This window comes from Chaetomium tenue, assembly GCF_020726465.1.
Source record: "Chaetomium tenue strain MPI-SDFR-AT-0079 chromosome Unknown F5144scaffold_2, whole genome shotgun sequence".
Lineage (NCBI taxonomy): Eukaryota > Fungi > Ascomycota > Sordariomycetes > Sordariales > Chaetomiaceae > Chaetomium > Chaetomium tenue.
The window spans coordinates 993,595-1,011,722 of NW_027117330.1; the positions used below are offsets into that span (position 1 = coordinate 993,595).

Consider the following 18,128-nt stretch of genomic DNA (forward strand, 5'->3'; position numbering starts at 1 on the left):
GATCGGCGGCGGGACAGTTGCTAGCGGCGTCTCCGGACGGCTCGCTGCAGGAGTTGCTGTTTTGCTACTCGACTTCTCCTTTTCCTTCTTCTGCTTCTTCTTGTGGCTAAGGATGGGGGCGATCTCGACGGGGGTCTCGACCTTGGCAGGCTGGGCCGCGATAGTAGCCGACTCTTTCTTCGACGCCTCCTTGCGTTGTTTCCGCTGTTGGCTCTTTGTCGTCGTTCTTACCGGGGCGGAACCAATTTTGGACGGCGGGGGGGAGTTCGTGCGTGAAGCCGAGATAGAAGCCGACATAATGGACGCAGTGTCCGATATCAACTCGCTCGCGGGTGTCTCGGGGCGCATACCCCCCCGTACGCCAGGTGCCGCCAAGATTGGAGTCGATGGCACTTCTGTCCTTGGCGTGGAGACTACCCTGAGGGTCTTTGGAGCTGAACGGGCGAGGGGAGATGAGACAGAGGCCGGCGTCAGCGTCGGGAGGGCTGGGAAAGCAGAATCTCGATCCGTGGCCGACTTGTCCGTCGCCGACGGCGCTTCCAAATTCTTGATCTGAGATACCTTAGTGGCCGCGGCAATGTTGAGTACGCCAGGGGTGGGGCGCTTGTCCGTCCCCTTCCCATGTGCTATTTCAGAGGGTTTATCCGAAACTGTCTCCCGAACCTTTACCTCCGGTTTGGGTGTCTCGCTCTTAGGGGTTGGGACAAGCGTAACCGTAGGTGCAACCTTCTCTTTTTCCTTCCCCTTTGCCTTCTCGGCAGGATTCTCGGGAGACTTTTTGCCAGTTGTTTTGCTGGGTGTGGCCTTGGGCTGGGCAACCGGCGTTGCGGACCGGGGCTTCGGCGAGTTGAGGGCTGGAAAGTCTTCATCCTGCAGAACCTTCGACTTGGCTTTGGCAATGTCCTTTGATAACCCGCTCTCGGCGGCAAGGGCTTTGACGGCTTTCTTAGATTCCGGCACCGGCGTGATCGCCTTCTTGGTAAGCGGGCTGGACGCGGCGACGGGCGGTTTTGACGGAACCTTAGGGAACGCAACCGGTGGGGTCTGCCGCCCTGCGCTAATGGGTGGCAAAGACGAATATGAGACGGCCGGGGATGGCTGTGCGCTCGAGAACGAGAACCCAGGAGGCACGGACGGAGTCCCTACACGTCCAATAGACTCAAATGCGCCAGGGGGTTGCCGAATACTGGCGTCAATGGGCTCGTCGGCGACAAGAGCATCGATGCTCGACGTCACCTCATCGAGGGAGGGGAGTTCGTCGTCTACGGAAACCAGGGTTAGCGTCTCCATCTGAAGTGCAGCACCGTGCAGGCAACAACCCCAAGACACCGAGACATCTCTGATCAAGGGAGGGGCAAGAGAACAAGCCGCCGGCGCCGCTATGTACAGAAGGGCTTGGGTTACGTCGAGACTACCATCATCGTCTTCCTGAAAGAGGTAAAAGTTGGGATCCGTTTATGAGAAAGTGGTGAAATGATGCTCTATTATGACCACCGATGCCACCTCAGCCCCGACGGTGCAAAACCTGGGGCCCAAGTTAACGTACATGGGGGAAACCTGCGAGGAAGACGATGAGAGCTTGCCTGACGTAACCCGATAACCCTGGCGATGCAAAAGACCCGACCGGGGAAGCAAAACGGACAGCGTGAGCCCAATGTTTGCGAACCCCCCGGAGAAAAGGGTCTGTGCCTTTCGCCCAAAATGCAAATGACGCCAACCCAAGGCGACTCCCCCTTCGGAGCCGGCGCTTGGGTGATGCTCCACGGAATCAAGGCGTTGCCTCTCGAACCCCTCATACCCTTCGTTGCCAGCGACGCCGTCATAATATATAGTTATAATAGGAAAACAACAAGACCCGGATGCCGCCCCTCCCGAGAAAGAGATGAATCAAGAGAAATGGCAAAAATGTCGCAGTACCGAAATCACCAGCCCCGGTATCCTGGGTTGTACATCATGCCCGGGTTGGTGTACCCACCTTGCGACTGACCACCGAACAGTCCCTGTCCGAGACCGGCATTGCTCTGTTGCTGCAGATGCTGCTGGGACTGCATCCTCGCCTGCAGGATACTCGGGTCCGCAAGATCAACTAGGCCACTCCCCCCAGAGGAGGAAGTGTTAGCGTGTCTGTGCTTCTTCCCCTTCTTCTTCTGCTTTGAACCCAAATCATGGAAGGCTCCAGGCTGCGAACCGTAGAGCGATGCCAGGTGACTCGAGGCAGGAGCTGGGGTGGATGAGGTGGAGGGTGGGTACTGGTTAGGAAAGGAAGAGAACATGTACTCACGCTTTCCGGCATCATGCGCCTGGCTGCCCGCACCCCGGTTGCGGAGAAGTTGCAGCATCTCGTTGGTGTCCTTCGAAGCGCCCCCAAAGGCGGCCGACCCGAATCCGTGCTGCCCAAATACGCCCGGTGGTGTGCCCGTCGACTTGAGCCCCGGCGGGGGACCAGCCACCGAACTAGCGTAAAACTGGCCACCGGGCTGGTTGTGGAATGATGATGGCATCATTGACGACTGCTGCGCCATGATCCGGGGGTTGGCCGTCAGCTTCACGGACGTAGCCGAGGCGGCCTCTCTCCCTTCGTTGGCAAAGCTGAACCGCGAGCCCTGGCGGTTGTGGCCCTGGCCCTGGAACAAGTTCGGCTGCGCAGAGAGGTGGTCAACAAAGTTGCTCGGCTGGCGTATGAACGCGGGCTGTTGGGGCGTCATGGTGCGGCTGCCGCCGATTGAACCAAGATTCGCGTTTGTCTGCGTGAAGCCAGAGCCGACGGTTTGGCCAAAGAGCCCGTCCGTGCTGCCTCTTTGAATGGGCGGCTGTGTGGTTCGGCGGGGGTCGAAGCTGGGACCCTCGCGACCATGCTCGCGATCTTCGGGCTCGCCGCCCAAAGCCAGACTGCCACTGCTCTCAGGTTCGCCTTCTGACGGCTCCCGGGCGGCGGTCGATTGCCGATCGTCGACACTGCTAGTATCTTCAGGTGCGCGCATGGCCTGGCGGCGCCGTATCCCACCACTGGGGTCGAAAAGCGGGGGGTAAAGGTTGTTGAACTCCTCGTCCGATATATCCCCACCGATTTTGGGCCATGCAAGCGTGCAACCTTCGAGGGCTTTTAGCAGCGACTTGAGAGTGTCGTGCGGAATCTGTTTCGTCCTATCGATAGGTACCATAGCGTTGAGCTTCTTCAAAGTTGCATCCCGAGAGGGGCCGGCAACGGCAGAGGGTTCACCTGGCGCATCTTCCACGGCCGATTCAGCAGTTGCCGGCAACGAGTTGGAGATGGCTGGGCTAGGGGCCGCAGCACTGGTGGCGTGACTGCCCCGTCGGCTGCGGACCTGCGGATTGCGAGCCCAGTTCGCCGAGGCCGGCAGCGCCGGCGCGTCGCCATTGTCGGAGCCGTCCTTGCTAGAGCTTCTCGCCATAGGTTGCGCAACGGCGGGGGATGGGGAAGGATGGGCTTGTTGTCTCGACGCGGAGCGGGAGGAGCCGGCGTTTTGAATAGGTCGTTGCGAGTTGATACTGTTCATCGATGACAGGTCCTGCCGGCTGTAACTATCCTCCTCATCTCCCAACTCGTGGAGGAACATGCATTGTCGATTCGCGCACTGCTCGTGCCTCAGCCAGGCTGAGCAGTACTTGGTCGTCCCTAGCTGAGCCCTCAGAACCCTATCGCCGTTTTGGGAGCCATTAACTGCCTGGATGCACCGGTTGGCGTCCTCCTTCTTCTCAAACGTCACATAAACGCCGAGAGACTGGTTGTGGCCGTCAGTGCCCTTGCGACTGCTGATCGAAATCTTCAGGATGTTGCCGTATTGACCAAAAAATTCGGGTTTTCGGAGCGTCTTGAGCAATTCATCTTCGCGGACTGTCGGGGTCAACCCGGTCACATAAACCAAGTTCTTTTGGACGACCCGGACGCCCACTAGATTCTTTCGGTTCTCCTTCTCGGCCTCACGTTTTTGTGCCTCCTTCTGTCGTTGTTCGGCGGCACGCTTTTTCTGGTTCTTTTGAATATTCGCTCGGAATTCGGCCACCCTATGGCCAGTCAGCAAATGGGAACCCAAGCCGGAACACCTCATCTTACTCTTCCGGTGTGACGACTTTCCACTGTATGGTCTTTTCGTCGTACGGGCGGCGGCAGGCTGGGCAAAGTCCGTTCATGTTAGAACGAATGTTGTTGAAGCAGAATTGGCATATCTAGAGGCGCTGTCAGCGACGCACCCAGGGGTATGGGCGAAGAGGGGCGGATGAGTCCGTACCTGATACCCGCAAGGGCAGGGCCGGAAGTTTCGGTCTGAAAGATCAAACTCTTCGATGCAAAGAGGGCTGTAGCACGCGGGGTTAGCAGGCGGAAGCCGGACGACCATCAGGCGCACGAGCGATGTGGCGTGGCGGGGTTGAGACGGCGGGATTCAATGGAAAGTTCCATACCAGCAGTCCTCCTCATCATCGAAATATGTATCTTCGGGCGCCATAGTTATAGAGGGGCCTCGAGGCAGGAATGAGGCAAGGTGGTTGCGACGGGAGGAGAGATTCGATGCGAACGATGGATAGGCCGGTCAGTCGAGGAGCGATGTGGGTGAAAACGCAGTGTTGAGTATTAAATATGGTAAACGCGAGGAGAAAACGGAAGGAAAAGATAAACAAATAATCCGTCTGATGAACACCGTTATAAATTCACAACGAGGACATGGGCATTCCCCGCAACTGACTTGTTGGTAGAAAATGGGTAGCAGGAAGCAGTGATTTGCGTGTTTTGGGGAGGAGCCTCTTGAAGGCGACGCAGAGCCTTCCACGAAAGGGTCCGCTGCTGCCGCTAGTCCAGTTTCGGCTTCGCGCCATTCTGCACGTGTTCCTCAGGCTGCGGTTGGACAGCAGGCCGGCTGCTCTGGCGGGGGCTCTTTGAGCTCGCTCCCCCAGCTCACGTAAACTGATCGAGCGGGTGAGCAGTTACCCCATCCACGTGACTCGCCTCACTGGGTTGGACCAAGCAGCTCCAAGCTCGACGTCAATCCGAAATCGAATCGTCAAGCAAGTCTTTGATTGAGGCCACCGGCTGATTCTCGCTCAATTGGGCCCCCCTTCCCAACCACAACCATGGCCAGCAAGCTCTACAGAAATAGGGCTCTGGCCTCAGCCCTACGGCCGGCGAACCCATCGGTCGCAGTTCGCAACGAGGCTGCTGTGCGCTGTTTCGCGACAACCGCCCGCAATAACGTCGCCCTCCCCAAAGATGTCCAGAACCCGCGCGCCGCACCCCGCGGCCAAGTCGGCACCCCTCTTCAGGCACCCCTCGTCAATCCGGCCGACAAATACCAATCCAAGTCCGATAACATGCACAAGTACGGGTCATGGCTCATGGGCTGTCTCCCCAAGTACATCCAGCAGTTCTCGGTCTGGAAAGACGAATTGACCATCTACATCCCCCCATCCGGCGTCATCCCGGTCTTCGCCTTCTTGAAGTGTAAGGCGATGTTAGGCGACATGTGTGGCCGGTAGCTGATGACCGATCTAGACAACACCGCCGCCGAGTTTACCCAGATGAGCACTATCACGGCCGTGGACTTTCCTACCCGCGACCAACGGTTCGAAATCGTCTATAACTTGCTCAGCGTCAGGCACAACTCCCGAATCCGCGTCAAGACCTATGCGGACGAGACCACGCCGGTGCCCAGCGCCACCGCTCTGTTCGACGGCGCCAATTGGTACGAGCGGGAAGTCTATGACATGTTCGGCGTGTTCTTCCTCAATCACCCCGACCTGCGCCGTATCATGACGGATTATGGTTTTGAAGGCCACCCGCTACGAAAGGATTTCCCGGTCACGGGCTATACCGAGATTCGGTGGGACGAGGAGAAGAAGCGCATTGTCACAGAGCCGCTCGAGCTTACCCAGGCATTCCGCAACTTTGAGGGCGGATCCAGCGCGTGGGAACAGATTGGTCCCGGTGTAGACCGGACACCCGAAACCTTCAAGTTGCCGACACCAAAACCAGAAGAGAAGACGGAGGAAAAGAAATAGAACAGTTCTGGCTCTGTACATATTCTGTCAACAAAAGCTATACAACTTACCAATGCTGGGGAGCGCGGCGGGAGCGTTGTTTTGCATCCGAGATAATCCCAGGGGGTGAATGGAAGTTGAATTGGCCTGAACATTTGCCTCAGGTACATGAAGTCAAAAAAACTCGGTGCCACCATAACCAGTGCCAGACCTCCTTTTTGAAGCCCCTCCCTTTGACTGATGACCGGGGGCCGAAGGAAAGAAAAGAGCTACAATATGTCTCAATCCATTTCTTCGTCTCGTCTCAACCACCAACATCTCATCGTCCCATCTTACGCAGCTCAAATCAGATTCATTACATCGCCCATAATCAACCCTAACCCAACTCTTGAATACCGAGCAGCCAGCCCAGCCCCCGACTCCACCACCACCCATCCATCCATAACCCCCATCCCCACCCCACAACTCTCAACATTAAGTCCAGAAGGCAAGGTGGCCGAGCGGTCTAAGGCGCCACGTTAAGGAGTTTCAAATCCTTGATCCTGACTCTTGCGAGTTTCCGTGGTCTCGAAAGGGGCGTGAGTTCGAATCTCACCCTTGTCATTCATCCATGCACACAGTCGACGCTGTGATTTTTGTTTCACACTGTCTTTTTTTCAAGGGGAACTAAGCCTCCTTGTTGTCTTTTTTTTTTCTTGAGGAGAAGCTTATTCTACTCTACTCTATCTTGAGATTTCCCGATTTGTTCCTTGGTTTTATACTCGGGGTTCTCAGGTCTATGACCCCTCGTTCAGCTTATGAGGCACGCATTGCAACCTGTGAGACGGGAGGTTGCCTCGAGAGGATTGCCACCGTTGGTTGATATTAAGCTCTCATAGGTTTGGGATTCTCGGGTGATACATCATTTAACCTCAGGCGATCCGAGAGTTCGAAAGTCCAGCTTCCTCACTCCCTAACCTGAACCGGAGCTACAGCCCCCTGGATTCCCAATTGACTTGCACCACCGCATAAACTAGCTTCGTCGCCATTCCCGTCCCATAATTTACATTTCGTTTCCCATCGTGGCAAGATCGCATAGCATAAGCCGAACACATGGCACCACAAATGTGTTGAAACTCTTTTATCAATTCTCATACATATCCAAATGATGTGATCGCTAGTTCTTCAAATGACAAACCCCTTCCCAACGGCATCCAGGTCGTTCCCAAAGTAGGGTATATACATGGCCGATATATGTACAGCAAAGAAAACCCTCCCTCCCCTTCCCAATTGTCACACCCCCGTCACCCGCTCATCCCTCAAAGCCGGCCCTTGTAGCCCTTGGGCGCGAGGTTGACATTGTACTCAAGCTCGAGCGTAGCCTTGGGGTCATCCTTGAGGGGCTTGAACTCGACGACCAAGTCATCCTTGACGGCGAAGACGGTGTCGCTCTTGATCCACGGGTCGTCGCTGGGATACAGCTGGGTGGTGCAGCCCTGGAAGTCCTGGTGGGTGACCATGATGTGGATGTGGGCGGGCCGCATGGGGTGGCGGTCCATCATGGTGAGCAGCTGCCACGAGGGCCCGTCGCGCGGCAGCGAGTAGGCGGTCGGGTGCAGGCAGTAGAACCAGTAGCGGCCGTTGGCGTCGGCGCGGAACTTGCCGCGCAGGTTGTTGGGCGACTGGTTGTCCGGGTCTTGGAAGTCGTACTTGCCGTTGGCGGACGCCTGCCAGATGTCGAAGACGGCGTTGGGGATGGGCTGCCCCGTGGTGATGTCGCGGATCACGCCGTGCATCTTGGTCACGCGGCCGCCGGCCGGCACGCCGTCCTGGAAGATGACGTCGCCGTGCGCGCGGAAGGGCGCGTTGGGCGACCAGAAGGGGCCCAGGATGGAGGAGGACGTCGGGTCCATGCCGGACTCGGAGATGATCTTGTGGGCGATCTCGTCGACAAGTCTGGGTGATGTTAGAATAAGGTTTGTTGTTTCCATTGGGGAAGCCAAGAATGTAACTTACGACTCGAGGCCGAGAACGTCGCAGATGCGGTGTGTCTCATTGCGGGTCTTGCCGCTCTTGACATAGATCTCGCCCAGGGCGTTGACGAACTTGACACCCTCCATCCACTCGTCAATGGTGAGCTCTGTCTCGCGGGCAAAGTCATGGATGTGGCGGATCAGGGCACCGAGGACCACACGGTTGCGAGGAGTCGTCTTCGGGCCCATACCATCAACCACCTGGGCGGTGAAGTTGGGGTCGAAACGGTGGGAGGGCTTGTCAGAGGCCATTGTTGTGGTGATGGTGTGTGACGTTGTGGTATTAGAGGTTGATGAACGAAAGATATGGCAGGCAAGGATACAATATTATGTCAGGTATCAGGCCTAAAAGAAGCTCTTGAATATGCTGGGATGGGAATGAGAATCTGGAAGCAGGAAACAAGGCAGGTTGCATGGTTGGACTTATATAGACCTGGAGATACCTCGCCTCGCCTCGCCCTCCGGTACAGATGAGACATCGCGGCCGGGCAGCCGGTTGCGAATCGGTTCAACCTGATAGGCGCGGAGGGCCCATGTGGCATCATTTTCCCCGCTGAGAACTATCGGGGTGCTGTCACGGCACCTTTGTCCGTCCCCAGGTCACCGCTACGGGAGTGGGGTTGGGGAAGGCGGCAAACTCGGGACAAATTTAGCCCTGTCAGGAATGCATCCAGGGGGTCAAGAACACCAGGGACACCGCGTTCGGTTAGACCGAAGGGCACTGGAAATCCCGCTGGACCCCAAACTTTCCCCCAGCCCACTGACAACCAACTCCCTGTCATGGTGCCTTAGCGTCCAGCCACCCAGCGTGCTCGCAGCGTCCATCCCAGCGACAGCGCCCTTGGCGTTGCCGTCCCATGAATCGCTGGGCGGCTCAGCATCTTGGTTCATCCACGATCGCTGCACCGCACGGCCACCATCGGATCATCTTGAGATGCGGGATCTGGGGATCCAAGCTCGCGCCACTGTTCGATTCCACCACAACCCACTCCGTCGAGGTTCTTCCCTCCATCTAGGTTTCGCGGTTTGTGGCGATGATGTGAGTCGGCCTCGCGATTGCCGGGATTGCATCAGAAAATGGTGGGGATGAGCTTTTACCCTTTCGATCCGGGGCAACAAGATGCACCTGCAGGCGCGTGGGTACATACATACGAAAGAGCGAGGGGCGGGAGGCGGGAGGCGGGAGACATGGGGGTTTCTGAGGGAACAAGGTTTTGTGGATTTGCCGGAGCCCAGTGCTGCACCAGAAATCCCGACAGGTGCTGGGCGGTCTTGCATCTACCGCTGCCGTTCCCGACCCCACAATCGCAGTTCCGAAGCCCAGGCGCGCCGAGGGGTAAAGATTCACACAGCGCTCAGTACCATGTCTAGCGCCAAGAAAGGGCAGCACATGGATGGGAGGGAAGGAAAATGTTGTAGACAGAAAGACGATAACATCGAATGCAATGGCAATTCTCCGTCCAACATCAATTTTGCATCGTACGATTCCAATCGCGTCCCGCAGTTGCTTCTCCTCTGAGAGACGGTTAGACCTCAGGAGTTATTCCTCTCGACCCCAAGAAACCCCCCAAAACCCCCGGCAACAGCATCCGACGTCATTGGCAGCATCCGCAACCATGCCCCTCCACCACTTGATGATCGGGACATGGACCCCGCCAGGGGCCATCTTCACCGTTCAGTTTGACGACGAGAACCTCACGCTGAAGCTGATCAAGCGCACTGAGATTCCGCAAGACGAGCCGATATCATGGATGACCTTCGACGTACGACCACAACCCCAATTGGCCATCCATTGAAGCAGCATCAACTCACAATGGGATGCAGCATACCAGGAAGAACATATATGGCGCGGCCATGAAGAAGTGGTCCAGCTTTGCCGTCCGGAGCCCGACTGAGATTGTCCACGAGGCATCCCATCCCATGGGCGATGACCGTATGTCTTTATTATTATGTTTCAATTCTTAGTTCTGACCTCGGATCAACCCAATGCTAACCACCTCACTTGCTCCTTGCATCAGCCCAGGCAAACAGCGCCGACACCAACACCCGCGCCATCTTCTTGCTCGCGGCCAAGCAACCCCCCTACGCCGTCTATGCCAACCCCTTCTACAAGCACGCCGGCTTCGGCAACATCTTCTCCGTCTCCACCACCGGCAAGCTCGAAACCAACATCCAAAACTACCCCTACCAACCCAACACCGGCATCCACGGCATGGTCTTCGACCCCACCGAAACCTACCTCTACTCCGCCGACCTGACCGCGAACAAACTCTGGACCCACCGCAAACTCCCCTCCGGCGAAGTCGAGCTCATCGGCAGCGTCGACGCCCCCGCCCCCTCCGACCACCCGCGCTGGGTCGCCATGCACCCGACCGGCCAATACCTCTACGCCCTCATGGAAGCCGGCAACCGCATCTGCGAGTACGTCATCGACCCGGCGACCCACCTGCCCGTGTACACGCACCACAGCTACCCGCTGATCCCCCCCGGGATCCCCGCGCGCGACGCCGACTCCGGCAAGGGCCTGTACCGCGCCGACGTGGTGGCGCTGACGGCGAGCGGGAGGCATATGTTTGCGTCGTCGCGCGCGAATCGGTTTGAGCTGCAGGGCTATGTGGCGGCGTTTAGGCTGCGGGATTGTGGGAGTGTTGAGAGGCAGATTTTGTTGAATCCGACGCCGACGAGTGGCGGGCATAGTAATGCGGTCTCGCCGTGTCCGTGGAGTGATGAGTGGATGGCGATTACGGATGATCAGGAGGGGTGGATTGAGATGTATAGGTGGAAGGATGAGTTCCTGCATCGCGTGGCGAGGCTGCGCATTCCCGAGCCTGGGTTTGGCATGAATGCTATTTGGTATGACTGATTGTTGCTGCGAGGGGGCTGTGGGGGTTTGGGCAAGGTACAAGGAGGAGGAATGTACGTTTTATGATGAGGTACCGTCCTTAGATTTGGAATAATGTCCCCAGCCCGAGGTTTCCTCTGCTTCCCTACTTCCGTTGTTTATTTCACCTTCGAGGACTCGTGGCGAGAACTCCCAGTGTTCCATCTCTTTTTTTCTTTTTTTTTTTTTTTTTTTGCTTGTTAACTATCTTCTGTTGCCGGGGGGCAATTAGTGGCCATAGTCGGTTATATAGTTTACTTTTTGGTTGTTTATTTTCAACAGACGCCATCGCACCATTCGTGGTGCAATGGTTAGGTTGTGTGCTGTCAATTCCCCCTGTGACGAGCGAGTGAGGAATAGAGGCACAAAGGCTCAAATGATCCCACTCAATTACGTGAATCTAAAGCTAAAGAGAAGAAAAGAAAAGAATTAAGATATAGGATTCGCACAACTGTGGGAAAACACAGGTGGGAGGCGCACAGACCACCACTCGGGTTGCGGCCAGGGTTAGGGTTAGAACCTGCCGTCACACCCCCCTTGTTGAAGCAAGACCGCGCCGAGGGCGGTGATATGACCACAACCTGTCTGTTCGATCCAAATTGGGTCGGCCTGTTTTTTTTATGTTTTTTTTTTTTACGTTAAAGTTTCATTCCCTGGGTACTTGCACCCTTCCGGGCCCAGAGCGACCAGAACTTCGGTCATCAAGTTTGCTATTCACAAAAAAAGGGGCAAGTGGGTGTTGTTCCATTTGCATCTTGGCACCCACCAGCACCGCTCCCCAGGCAACCTTCAGGGCATCCTCCAAAATTACGATGTTTGCATTGGTATTTATCGGGAGGTGTAAGTCCGAGAGGTCCCTATACAAGATACTCTTCACAGCCTTCCAAACGTCCTTGAGAACGTTGAGGTCTAGGCTATTAGGGGGTTGCCAACCTGGGTCTCTAACTCCAAGAGTAAGTTCGTGCCCCTCCCAAGCTTCGAGCTTATGCAGCCCCCTCCACAGCAAATCATCTCCGAGTCAACCTCGCAAACTGCCTCGTCGTGGATGTATCCGTAGGCAGCAAGAGGTTAACATTCGAAAAAGTCCCCTCGCCGGGCTCGCTTTTTTTTTTAGCACAATCTGACATTTTACCGCATTGCGCCTCCAGCCTCTTGTTCAGTTGTTCCTTGTTCCCATCCCGACTCTGGTTCCTGAGGGTAAACCTCGAAGGTGTACCTTTTTCTTTAATACCTACCTATTTACCCTAGCCGCAATTAACGTTCACATGAGCTATGGCACATCCAAATATGCATATTACTTACTCCCCCGTGAGGCTTAACCTCCACAGGCAGGTCCAGGCACAGGAAGCGAAAAAGGAAGCGGAAAAGCAAGCGGAGCGGGAGAGATTGGCCTTGGAAAACGAACGTTTGGCGAGGGAGAGAACGCTAGAGTCGGCCGTGCTGGACGAGTTCTACCAATATAAACGCATACAGGAGTACTACAGATCGCGCGCTCTCGTCCTCAAGCCCGGCAAGAAAACGGACAAGCTAGCCGGCAGTCTCGAAGACATGTGGATCGGTCGCGAGGGGCCGCGCTATTCAGCTCTCTCCTATGTCTGGGGCGAGCCTCAGTATAACGACGTTATCATCATCGACGGGAAAAAGCTAGCTATCACAAATAGCCTCGGTATCGCCCTGCGGCGGCTTCGCCCTGCTCCTGGACAGCCTGCACTACGGATCTGGATCGACCAACTATGCATTAACCAGAAGGACACAGTCGAACGGAGCCAACAGGTCCGGCTCATGCATGCCATTTTCCGAGATGCACACCAAGTTCTCGTCTGGCTTGGTGCAGATCCCGAAGGCCACGCACCCAGGGCTTTTCAGCTTCTGAATGCGCTGCATTCCATCTTCGAGGACAAACTCCTGTCGACCCTCTGCAAGTCAAAGGGGGCGAACTTTGACTGGATTCCTGTCGAAAATTGGAAATCTCTGCGGGAACTTAGCAAACTGGCTTGGTTCCGGAGGGCTTGGATCCCCCAGGAGATAGGGACGGACACGGAGGCCATCGTCCACTGGGGTTCGGAGAGCATCCCGTGGGAGGCGCTGCACCACTCCATGAAGAAGCTCGAGACTCAGGGCTGGGAGCTCAAGAAAAAGCACAAGATTGGTACTAACTCCGTCACGCTGTTGTTTAAACGGTTTGTTGAGCGGCCACGGGATGAGCCCGGGGGAAGAGCACGGCATAGCTTCGTCTACCAATTGTGCTTGAGCGCCAGGAACTCAGCCACAGACCCCCGAGACTATGTCTTCTCACAACTTGGCCACTATTCGGCGTGGATCGAAGCTGAAAAGGCGCTCATCATCCAGCCCGACTATGACAATACAATTGCGGCCGTCTACCACGAGATTGCCATCCGCGCACTCACTGTCGATAGTACTTTGATGCTACTGAACAGCGTGTCGGACAATGGGGAGACTAAGCCACCACTCCCGGGACCGAAGGAACTGCCGAGCTGGGTCCCGCGATGGGACGCAGGGAGATTCCACAGTCTCATAGGTCGCCCCGGGCGCTACCAAGCATCCGGCTCGCCCAAATCGTGGATTACAAAGGATTCATTCGAGGATAACTACAGGACGCTGTTGGTCAATGGCCTCGTGGTTGACACTATCGACAAGGTAACTGCCAGATTTACCTCGAGCTGTTTCAACTCGGACTCTCCCAAGAAGGAGCTTATCCAGGCTGCATGGCGCCTCTGCCGACCTCCCAAGCCGGTTCCCGGTCAGCCGTCCAAACACGAGCCCTCCAAGTTGACCACCCAGGGGACATACCAGAACGACCCTTCCATCCCAACCCTCAAGGCATTCCTGGACACTCTCGCCCCATACGCGCTCTTCGATGACATATCGTCTCCTTCGAATTCTTCGCCATCCCCAAACACCAGCGACACGGCGTACGCTTCCGGCATCTCGGTGCTCTCCAAACTATTCCCCGCCGCCGCGTTCAGCACTAAACACGACCCGCGCAACTGGAAACCTCCCAGCACCAGTAGCAGAGAGGCAACGCCAGCAACAGCGCCCACCAAGCCAAACCCAACCGCATGGCTGCAGGCGGCGGAGGACCACGCCGTGCACCGCTGCTTCGCCGTGACCGAAGAGTCATGCTACTTTGCCATGGTGCCGCCTACGGCGAGGGCGGGCGATCTCCTGTGTATTTTGCAGGGTGGTGAGACGCCATATGTGCTGAGGCTGGATCCGAAGCGAGAGGATACAAGGCTTTTTGTGGGTGAGGCGTATGTGCCGGGGCTGATGGAGGATGCGTCGGGGCTGTTTGAGACGGGTATGGATATGGAGACGTTTCGGTTGCGGTAGGAGCTGCTGGGAGGTGGGAGGAGCGGGGAGGTGAGGGTGGAGGTGGGTTTGCAATCAGTTTCGCCGAGAAATTTAGGACAAGAGACGTTGAGTTGGTATGCCTCCAAGACGGCGGCAGACATAAAGGGCAACGGGGGGTGCCCGTCACAGCTTCAAGTGTAATGTACACTCGCCTACCGCTCTCCGGCATGACCAACCCAGCCACCCTCGTCACCACAAACCTATTCTTCCGGTTCCCAGACTGCACATGTATCCTTCATAGACCCCGGCGCAGCCATTCACTCCCTCCGAGGAACATGGGCAGGCCCAGTGCCGGCAGCTCGAGAAGATGCGCCCTGGAGCCCAATGGAATGGAGGGCCAAGGCTCATGTCTCTAACTGGGCTTTTAGAACTTGAGATCTCGATCTCATGCACTCCCATCTAGCCTGCAGCTTTATAGTTACATTGCGACGCCACTGCACACGAGGTGTAGCCAAATGGGTCCCAAGAAGGTTCCGCCCTCTAACCGTTGACGCCCGGGCTATATCAGGCCGCCCCAAGGTCGTCTTGTTCGGTAGTAGTCCCCCGCCTCCGCTTTCCAAATCCAGGCTGGGGACCGGACCGTTTGGGCCTTCCGTAGATTGAGCAAAGAGGAGCAACAGCGGTGAACCTAATGTCATGGTCGGTCCCGGGGGAATTGCTACCGACAAGCATGTGGGCGCCCCCGCCACCGGACCCTATTCTCCCGACCTGGCATCTTCATAACAATCTACCTTCTGACTTTCCACTTCCCCCTATTAGTCCAGTAACAATTTACCTGCCCTTTCGCAGCTTCGAGCGCCGGCAACCTGGTGCTTTCTGAGGCGGTCACTACATATAGATGGATGACCATCATGACTGACCTCCAGTCCCCAACACCAACAACCTAAGTCAGAGCTACAGTTTGAAGTTCGCCAACAACACCCGGCACTTGGAAGTCTAACATTGTCCTGGATCATGAATCCTGACGTCACCAGTGATTCGCGAGCAGCCTTCCCTACTTTATAGAATGTAGGTCTGAAATTAATTTGGTTAATATCAGGGCTCGTGGTTCTCCGAAGTCGAGATGGCTTCGCGAATTACATACTGAAAGCGGAATGTGAAAAGTGATCCTACTGATGTTCTCATGGTCCGTTGGTAATTATCTCGCATGGCTTTCTCGCTTCTACTCAAAAACGAGTCTTCGTTCATGAAACCAGGTATATAAGCTCGAGCTTGTCTCGGTCTCTTCCACTCCCTCCACACAGGCTCAGTACTCTTGACTTCCACAAACACATCACAACCCAACCCATCCGATCTAGCTAGCACTCACCACAACATGCGTTTCACGGCAGCATTCGTCTCCTCCCTCTCCCTCGTCACCCGCACCGCCAGCGCCCCGACCAAGAAGTATGACCGGGGCGCGCTTTTCCAGTCGTGGAACACCGAATGCGGTTCCGGAAGCGGCCATACCTGGGGCATGAACATCGTGGAGCGTGCTTGGGAGGGCCTCTGCTTCCCTCTTCCGGACGACACTTGTGCCTTGGAGCTGAACGAGCTGGCCGATGGCTGCCGCAGTAAGACCTGCCTGTTTACTGTCACCCACACACACGGAATAAGCGGCTGATTCGTATTCCTAGTTACGGCCTTTGCCGGCCCGACGTGCGATGACTACCCTGCCAGCGGTGCTTACAGGGACCAGCTTGGCTGCCTTTGGACGGGCAACACGGAGTACAGGTCTTACAAGCTGACCTGTGACAAGTAAATACGGATAGTCAAGGCCCAAGTAGTATTCAGAGACGTTACTTTGGCCGAATGTTGTGTGGAACAGGGCAAGAGACGGATATGACGCTTCACTGTAGAGGAAGGAATTCTCAGGGGCTGGGAGCTACAGGGCCCAGCCCGTCACAGATAGTGCGAGGGTACACACCGCGTAGTCAAAGGGCGTGCATGGCCATACGGCGCCTGTGGGTACTCTTGGGGTGTACTGTATCTAACCAGATGTGGCGATTGAGTGAAGTGGGGTGAGTTTGTTTCCGCATGAGATGGATCCATGTAGCAGTACAAGCCCAATACTTTGCAACGGTTGGCCTGAAAGCACTTCAAGAGAAATGGGATCTGGTTTCATTGATCGTGGAGGCCCCGAAGATTACATTTTGCACCTAGAACGAGACAATTACACAGGGCTTTCGGCGCTTGGCTCTTCATCCTTTCCCCTCTGAGCCCCCTCTTTACCTTGCCTTCTCATAAAGTCAGTTTCCGCCCCAAACCTCCCGGCATCATGACGGTCCCGGACCAAAGCGTCTTCTTCAACCAGAGCACCGCGCCGTTGCCGCCCTCTGCAGACACCTCCCAGATTCAAACCTTCCATCGGCAACTACCTTCATACGCGCCAACACCTCTAATTCCGTTGGAGGGTGTTGCGAAGAAGCTAGGCGTCAAGTCTGTCTTCCTCAAAGATGAAAGCAACAGACTTGGCCTTCCCTCCTTCAAGATTCTCGGTGCATCATGGGGCACGTATCGAGCCCTCGTGTCTCAGCTCGGTCTCTCTCAAGACTTGCCGCTCACCGACGTGGCCCAAGCAGCACATAAGAACCGCATTGCTCTCTTCGCTGCCACCGAAGGAAATCATGGTCGAGCCGTAGCAGCCATGGCCAAGATGCTCAACCTGCCAGCCCACATCTACCTTCCCAGCACCGTCAGCCCAGCAGACGTCAAGCTCATCGCCCAAGAAGGTGCCGAGGTTATTCTTGTCGAATCCCACTACGACGACGCCATATCGAAGGCCTTCTCCGCCGCAGCGTCGACAGAGGGCGGTTTGCTGGTCCAGGACAATTCGTTTGAGGGATATGAGCAAATCCCCGCATGTATCGTGGAAGGCTATTCGACCCTGCTCACAGAAGTCAGCCAGCAGCTCTCCGAGCAAGGCCTCGACGCGGCCACCCTCATAGTGAGCCCAGTAGGTGTGGGGTCCCTGGCGCACGCTGTTGTTGCCCATTGCAAGGGCAAAGGTCGTCAATGCAGGGTCATGAGCGTCGAGCCCGATTCCGCGCCGTGTCTGCACCACAGCCTGAAGGCCGGACGATCCGTGCCAATAGACACATCCAAAGCCAGCATCATGGATGGGCTGAATTGCGGTACGGTATCGATGGCAGCATTCAAGGATCTCCAGGCAGGTGTTGATATCAGCGTGGTTGTCTCGGACATCGAGTCGCACCAGGCTGTTCAGTTCCTGAAAGAGGCCGGCGTAGGCATTGGGCCCTGTGGCGCGGCCACGCTTGCCGCGCTCTGGAAGCTCCGAGATGCCGAGACGATCCAGTCCCGGGGCTTCCTCTCGGAGGACGCTGCCATCGTTCTTCTGGGCACCGAAGGCCAGAGGGAGTATCAAGTTCCCGTACCGAACTCAAATGTTGGGGCTGCCACTGCCGAGGCCTAAGAATACATGTAAGCTGCCATCGACCTGTGGTAAGGTGGATGGAAGCGCCGGAGTAGACAGGGTGAGAATTTCACAAGTACCGTCAGTTACCGTTAATTGAGGGGGAGTTACTCTCGGTATAAACCCATTTCGCCTGCAAATTGAATATCGAATGACAGATCACACATTGCGCTACCATAGCGGCATGTCTAAATAGGCAAGGGGGGATGTCCCTTGAACCATTGCCGACATGGGTTGACCTGTAAGAGTGAAGGTAAACCAGCGGTATTGATGCCTGTGCGCCTTGCACGCCTCCGATTTTCTTCTTCTCCTCCCAGCCTACAGAATGGGCCCTTGTTCGATGAGTAAGGTAGTTCGAAATGGGCACTGCGCAGATATCCACCGTCTGTGTGAGAGCATGCCACTTGCCCGAGATCACCGTGTCCCTCGAGTTCACTCCGTAAATGTCGGGATCGGATGA

The 18,128-nt window shown here is 56.1% G+C and overlaps 8 protein-coding genes and 1 non-coding gene across 9 annotated transcripts; 6 read left to right on the forward strand and 3 right to left on the reverse strand.

The window, feature by feature from the left end:
• Positions 1-1,606: 1,606 nt before the first annotated feature.
• F5144DRAFT_93334 (RNA recognition domain-containing protein) lies at positions 1,607-4,567 on the reverse strand. The gene is made up of 4 exons (XM_066793580.1): positions 4,423-4,567; positions 4,251-4,317; positions 4,076-4,188; positions 1,607-4,026 (listed from the first exon to the last, which is right to left on the reverse strand). Exons 1-4 carry the CDS (start codon positions 4,464-4,466, stop codon positions 1,923-1,925), a joined length of 2,328 nt encoding a protein of 775 aa, XP_066645993.1. The 5' UTR covers positions 4,467-4,567; the 3' UTR covers positions 1,607-1,922.
• Positions 4,568-4,915: 348 nt separating this feature from the next.
• Positions 4,916-6,239, forward strand: F5144DRAFT_560294 (uncharacterized protein). Its single transcript, XM_066788209.1, has 2 exons — positions 4,916-5,455; positions 5,507-6,239. The coding sequence occupies exons 1-2, from the start codon at positions 5,089-5,091 to the stop codon at positions 6,010-6,012; spliced, it is 873 nt and encodes a 290-aa protein (XP_066645994.1). The 5' UTR covers positions 4,916-5,088; the 3' UTR covers positions 6,013-6,239.
• Positions 6,240-6,477: 238 nt separating this feature from the next.
• F5144DRAFT_t35 lies at positions 6,478-6,594 on the forward strand. Its single transcript has one exon. It is a non-coding gene; the product is annotated as a tRNA-Leu (tRNA).
• Positions 6,595-7,098: 504 nt separating this feature from the next.
• Positions 7,099-8,461, reverse strand: F5144DRAFT_93419 (Intradiol ring-cleavage dioxygenase-like protein). Its single transcript, XM_066793581.1, has 2 exons — positions 7,987-8,461; positions 7,099-7,926 (listed from the first exon to the last, which is right to left on the reverse strand). The coding sequence occupies exons 1-2, from the start codon at positions 8,253-8,255 to the stop codon at positions 7,290-7,292; spliced, it is 906 nt and encodes a 301-aa protein (XP_066645995.1). The 5' UTR covers positions 8,256-8,461; the 3' UTR covers positions 7,099-7,289.
• A 975-nt stretch (positions 8,462-9,436) lies between these two features.
• F5144DRAFT_560299 (uncharacterized protein) lies at positions 9,437-11,079 on the forward strand. The gene is made up of 3 exons (XM_066788210.1): positions 9,437-9,766; positions 9,828-9,936; positions 10,022-11,079. The coding sequence occupies exons 1-3, from the start codon at positions 9,449-9,451 to the stop codon at positions 10,864-10,866; spliced, it is 1,272 nt and encodes a 423-aa protein (XP_066645996.1). The 5' UTR covers positions 9,437-9,448; the 3' UTR covers positions 10,867-11,079.
• Positions 11,080-12,171: 1,092 nt separating this feature from the next.
• On the forward strand, positions 12,172-14,235 carry F5144DRAFT_482145 (heterokaryon incompatibility protein-domain-containing protein; the record flags this gene model as incomplete). Its single annotated transcript, XM_066785323.1, has 2 exons — positions 12,172-13,638; positions 13,726-14,235. 2 exons carry the CDS (start codon positions 12,172-12,174, stop codon positions 14,233-14,235), a joined length of 1,977 nt encoding a protein of 658 aa, XP_066645997.1.
• Positions 14,236-14,249: 14 nt separating this feature from the next.
• F5144DRAFT_560302 (uncharacterized protein) lies at positions 14,250-15,046 on the reverse strand. The gene has a single exon (XM_066788211.1). It carries the CDS (start codon positions 14,892-14,894, stop codon positions 14,601-14,603), a length of 294 nt encoding a protein of 97 aa, XP_066645998.1. The 5' UTR covers positions 14,895-15,046; the 3' UTR covers positions 14,250-14,600.
• Positions 15,047-15,469: 423 nt separating this feature from the next.
• On the forward strand, positions 15,470-15,997 carry F5144DRAFT_640269 (uncharacterized protein; the record flags this gene model as incomplete). The annotated part of the gene is made up of 2 exons (XM_066792740.1): positions 15,470-15,809; positions 15,873-15,997. Coding segments are annotated over 2 exons (465 nt in total), but the record flags the coding sequence as incomplete, so codon positions are not given.
• Positions 15,998-16,387: 390 nt separating this feature from the next.
• On the forward strand, positions 16,388-17,896 carry F5144DRAFT_93465 (diaminopropionate ammonia-lyase family protein). Its single transcript, XM_066793582.1, has one exon. It carries the CDS (start codon positions 16,514-16,516, stop codon positions 17,666-17,668), a length of 1,155 nt encoding a protein of 384 aa, XP_066646000.1. The 5' UTR covers positions 16,388-16,513; the 3' UTR covers positions 17,669-17,896.
• The last annotated feature ends 232 nt before the right edge of the window (positions 17,897-18,128 follow it).